This window comes from Austrofundulus limnaeus, unplaced genomic scaffold (genome assembly GCF_001266775.1).
Source record: "Austrofundulus limnaeus strain Quisiro unplaced genomic scaffold, Austrofundulus_limnaeus-1.0 Scaffold2343, whole genome shotgun sequence".
NCBI lineage: Eukaryota > Metazoa > Chordata > Actinopteri > Cyprinodontiformes > Rivulidae > Austrofundulus > Austrofundulus limnaeus.
The window spans coordinates 4,931-10,875 of NW_013954745.1; the positions used below are offsets into that span (position 1 = coordinate 4,931).

General features: G+C 38.6%; 1 protein-coding gene across 1 annotated transcript in view; it reads left to right on the forward strand.

Annotated features, from left to right (window-relative positions):
• Positions 1-2,295, forward strand: part of dusp26 (dual specificity phosphatase 26) — a 6,923-nt gene extending 4,628 nt beyond the window's left edge. The window contains exon 4 of the mRNA XM_013999556.1: positions 881-2,295. Within this exon, the coding sequence (XP_013855010.1) occupies positions 881-1,098 (218 nt within the window). The 3' untranslated portion in view covers positions 1,099-2,295. The remainder of the gene's footprint in view (positions 1-880) is intronic.
• The last annotated feature ends 3,650 nt before the right edge of the window (positions 2,296-5,945 follow it).

Sequence of the window (5,945 nt, forward strand, 5' to 3'; positions counted from 1 at the left end):
TAAATGCACTGAGTTGCCGCCATGTGATTGGCTGATTAGAAATTAAATGTTAACGAGCAGTTGGACAGGTGTACCTAATAAAGTGGCCGGTGAATGTATCTATACAGTGGTGTTATACAATAGCATTAATAGCCAAATTAAATTATATTGTTAGGCTACATTAATACATTTAAAATTATAATTCCAGTTCAAACAGAATAACCTATTGTCAACATAATTATGGAGTGTGATTTATTTTCAACTCTAAATATATTCAATCTAATGAAATATAAAGTTATTAATGAAGAAAATCTGTATGGATAACTGTTCATAAAATATCCGACAGGTCTGGACCACACGTAAATTTTGTTCGTATCTGAAGAAAATTAACAACACGACAAAATTGATGATTGTCATAAGTTTTCCTGAATCACTCGTACGCACAACTTAAGAACAAACCTGGTCGTATGAACAGTTCTTACATGAGATCCATTACAAAGAAATAATCGACCAAACGCTAATTTTCTTACTTTCTGTGCTACATTTATATATGATATACAGGATTATTATTATTATACATATTATTACATAATGGGCCAGACCTGTAGATTCCTTACACGTATTGAACAAACAAAAGTTTAGTAAATGTGGATTTTAACAAATATGGACCAAAGAAAATGACTAAATGCTAAATATAACTAATATTGTTAAAGAAATCATCAGTTTTCATGTTTCTGTTTACCTGAAGTTTTTTATCTCTTTTTACCTGATTTATTAATTAGGAATATGGAAATGAAAGAATGCTGTGAAAACTGAAGGACTAACTGTAATGTTTGAGACCAGTTCTGGATTAATGATGTGTGGTTAAACTAAGTGTTCATGCTGGTACTGGTGTGTGTAGGTAAGGTTCTGGTCCACTGCACTGTGGGAGTGAGCCGCTCAGCCACCCTGGTTCTGGCCTACCTGATGATCCGACAGAACCTGACCCTGGTGGATGCCATCAAAACCGTCAAAGACCACCGAGGCGTCGTCCCCAACCGGGGTTTCCTTCGCCAGCTCAGCGGCCTGGACAGCATCCTGAGAGAGAGCCGCAAGACTTCAGAGCTGAAAACACCCTGAAGTTCATCAACTGGACCAAAGTTAGAGCCACTGGATCCGAGTGGTACCAGGTGGTTCATCTGATCAGTCTTTACCAGGTGAGACAGCAGGACATCTCCAGTGAAAACATTCACGTGGACAATGATTCTAACGGTCTGTACCAAACAGTGACCCTGCTAGAAACAGGTACCAGACCTGATGGTTTGAGGTGTCATCAGGTCCAGGTTTCCTCTATAAGCTGCAGGTAAACATGGGACCTGTTTTCAGTTCTGGGTCTATAAACAACACGTGTAGCCGAGCTTTCAGCTCCAGCCCAAATATTCACTAAGACCAGGATTCAATGACAAATCAGGTGGTCTTCATTTCTTTTGACCCATGGCTCAGTTCTGGAGTCCACTGCCTTGGTTCTACCTGGACCTCTAAATACCATGTGGCTCTGCAGGACTTTCCAAATCACAACAAGCTCAAACATGTTTGTCTGGTATTTGTGACCACAGCAGTCAAAGTTTCTGCAACGTTCAGGAACTTCTAGACCAAATCTAAACCAGCGTAAAGTAGCTCATATTCTCAGATGTAATTACACAGTTATTACCTGTGAGTAGAAACATGGTGCATAAACACAGTTTAGTGTTGAATCAGCCTGTGGTTTTAATGCAGAGTATTAAACCAACCACAGCTTTTTTATTAGTTCTTTTAAGAGTTTTATATGGGTTTCAGCTGCAGGATCTCCATGAACACTTCCTGTCCTTTCTGACATACGTGGACTCAAACCTGCAGCCTCAGGATTATGAGACTGTGTGACCAGAGAGCTTCAACAGCCTTCACTTCAATTCTAACAAATAATAAGATTTTCCATCCAGTCAACTCAGCTTTGCTGTAAATATTTATCAGTGTAGTGAGCTGTGCAGAGGAAGAACTCAGTCTGCTGAGGGGCAGGGCCGGCCCGTGGCATAGGCAGTATGGGCAAATGCTGAGGGCACCGTCTATCTAGGAGACACTACATACGAGGAAAAAAAATTGTAATTTTTTTTATCAGTGTGAAGGTGACCCATCACATCAAACCGATGACTAAGTCCCAAAGTGGTATGTGGAGAAATAGGCACATCTAACAGGTTGAAATTCTGATATTTTCCCTGTTAGCTAGCAAAGCTTTTGTTTCTTTCCAGTAGAGCTGGGCGGTATGACCCAAATTTTATATCATGGTATTTTCAACAACTGCACCGGTTTCACGGTATTTGACGGTGTTTTTTCCTCACAGCTCAGCTGATATTAAAATGTATACAAACTTTGTTTATTGACTTTTTTCTTTTACTCTTTTACTTCCTTTCCTCTGTATCACTGTTTCCCTTCTCTTCTGTCTTTCCTTCTTTGCCTGGTTGTAGACAGTAATAATGCATTTAGGTCCGATAGTGAAGGGTTGAGAAAAAATCATTATCTGGTCTATCGTTAAGTGTTAATAAAACTTAAAAGGACGACTCACCTTGCACACCAGTCAACTCCGCTACACTATAAAACGACTTCCCCCCAGGCTTTTCACAATAGAAGCACGCTAGAGTCTCCATGCAATAACGTCTCCATTATAACGTAGCGTGTTAAATCTAACCGTGCACGTCACTGAAGAGTTGTTTACTAGTTTACTATTCAGCGATGGTGAAAACGGGATGTTTTTTTTTACGTCAGACCATATAAGCGGCTGAAACACACCACCCGCCGCCAATTGTTACAACAATAACGTTAGCATGCTAATGTGCTTAGCGGTGCTGCGAGGAAATATGTCCCCAGGGAAACAGTTCACTGGCTGCCGCGACGAAAAGTTTCGCACGTGTTCAGACTATTTACACCGGTTTTCAGAAAAGTCATATATTAACAAATATAAAAAACAGTTTTCGGTACAAAACGGTATACCGCCCAGCACTACTTTCCAGTTGGGAAATGTCAGCATTCAAAAACAATTTGAGGTTTCCTGTTTATAATGACATCAAAAAATCCTCAAAAAATTACATAAAAATATGATTCAGACCATATATTAATGTATTATCCTGATTAACAAGACAAATGAAGTAATATCTCTGGAACCGCTCATGATGTTGGATGATCCAAGTATCAAAATGTAGCTTTTAAAGCCGGAATCCGAAAATATGATTTGATCATTTTGACCAAATTTGATTTAATCCTCAGTTTGATGTGATGGTTTCACTGGTTACTCAGGTTTATGAAGGGTGTTTCTCAGCTGCTTTTTTACTACATGAAGTGGTTTACGGTGCAGAGAATATTTCATGATAAAAGTATCACATGACGCAGGCAAGACTAACTTCTGGTGCTCAATGTGTGAATAGAAAAAATAAAGATAATGGAAGTTTCAGTTATGATTAAAACAATTAGATTTGATGTTGTTTTAATAATCCCAGGAATTTAGTAAAATGTTCTTCAATGGCTGGAAAATGATCTACTCAAAACTCTTCATTTTCCTTCCACTGAACATTTTACTAAATTCCTGGGATTAATAAAACAACATCAAATATATTTTTTATAATAACTGAAACTTCCATTATCTTTGACTAGATCTTTTACAGGTAAACCCCTGGAGTCCCCTAGAACTGCTTCAGTCCACAGCTGCTCGTTAACATGAAGGTGTTCCTCGTTGCCGTCATGAGGTAGACCTCTGGTATTCTGTTTCAAGTGAATTATACTGTTAACTATTTTATTTGGACAACCTGGTTTCTAAAGATAAGAAATAATACCAAAACCTATTTAATTTGGTATGCAAATGTCTGTAAACTAGCAGTGAGATTTAGAAAACTGCACAAGAAGTGCCACCTGAAATCTTGCCCAGGCCCGGCCCTGTTGAAGGTTAGAGCTGCTGCAGCTCGGTGGTCTTATAATCCTGACGCTGTAATCTGAGCCCAGGTCGATCCAGGAAGAACAGCCAGTGAAAACCCATCAGCAGATCTTTCCTGTGAGTTCACTGACCGTAGCCCTGAGGAAAGAATAACTAAATGGTTCCAGTTTAAACCAGCTCTTTAAATATGAATCTGAGTGATGATTACTTGGAGTGTTAACGTTTAAAACAGGTTTTCTGTGGCGTGGGGTCTTCGTCTGTGCTGGCGTACCAACACCGTGCATATGTACAGTATATATAAATATGATGTAGTAAAGGTGAAGAAGGTAAGAACTTTGTTTATCTGAATGTTCAAAGTGTAGCAGTACAACATATGGATTTCTACAGAATCCAAACCTTTGAGTGTTTTTCACAGACTAATTAAGGAGGCTGCTCCTCTGGATAAGATTCTCCTGCTCCGATCGGTCAGAACCTTGAACTGGACCACATATCAAAGCCACCTGTTGTATTTTTCAGACCAGAGTCTGACTCTGGCACCAGACCAAGACGAACCAGACCAGGATCAGCAGAATCCACTGGTCTGAAAACCATTTAAACATGTAGAGTCTCTACAGATTCTCCATTAGAAAGGTTATTTATGGGTTTTTTATATACAAGTTTGTTTGTTTTTATTATTAAAACTTTCTATAACTTCCCTCAGATTCAGTGAAGAGATCATAGAAGATCCTGACTTTCAGTAAACCTTCAGATGTGAGGGTAGGGTCCAGTCCGGTCCAAAACCAGCCAGTAAAAGTTATTTTCAGGCTTTTATAAAGTTCCTGCTTCTTTTCTCGGCTGATTTATTCAGAATCTGAACTACTGAATGAAATCTGGATGCTTTACACACGAAAATGACTTTCAGTATTTTCAGTCAGATTAGAACACGTTAATCTGTTAATTTACCACCTAAAGATACATCTTTGCAGAGTAAAGTTTTCTACTCAGTCCTCTTCCAGCTGTCTCCAGTGTAGCTGAAGAGTTCCTCCACGTCGACACTGATGTGAAGTCTTTTATTGTGAAAATATTCACAGAAACTCTCAGATTTAACTGCTCATTTGCAGTATTTCACAGCTGGTAGGGACCAAAGGATGCTCTGGATCTAAAACTGAACACTTCTCAGCTTAACTTCTGCAGAATCACTGTCTGCACAGAGAAGAAAAACAGCTTTAAACAATCAAAGAGAACCGGTGGTCTCAAACACAACCTCCTGGTCCTGAACGTGTCCAGTGTTTGTACCAGACTTCCACAGCTGTCATGTTTTTGTGTGAGGTCTTACAGCGTTAACACTTTATTAGAATGATGGTAGGGTTAGGGTCAGGGCTCCGTTTGAAACGTCAGGAACACATAATGTCCTTTAACAGCTAAATCTGCCACTTTCCTACTCAGAGAAAAACACGTTACAACATACAACATGTTGTTCCTAACATGATCTGTGGGCGTGGCCTATCCCATTTAGTGTTCTGTATTATTTACGTCTGGTTTTTGTGGTTTTATTGTGATGTCGTTGGTGTTTGAAACAGAAAAACTTGAATTTTTGTGAGTTTATTTTTGTATTACTCTGTGTTCACTGAAGGAACATTTGGATAAGTTGATGCCTTAAATGTCTTCTTCAAGCTGGTCTTTTTATTGTAAAAAATTATATTTAAAAAAGTCTTTGTTTTGATTAATTCTGTACTTGGTTGTAAAATAAATTTTCAGATGTTTTACTGTTTTAAAAGTGTTGGACTTGTTATTTTCTTCAGGGTTCAAACCATGGACTTGAATAAGAACACTAGACTAATAAAAAGGCCATCCCGTCCACTGTTAGCGTCTGTGACAGCATGGAGGAGCAGAAAAGACCAAACGGCAACGGCTCACAGCCTCAATAGAAACTAATAGATAAAGAGCAAGCAATTAACAATGTTAATTTCATTTAACAATCATGTAAAACAGCAGATTTATACTAGAAAAATATATAATTTATAAATAATGATCTAAACCAGACCTGAAG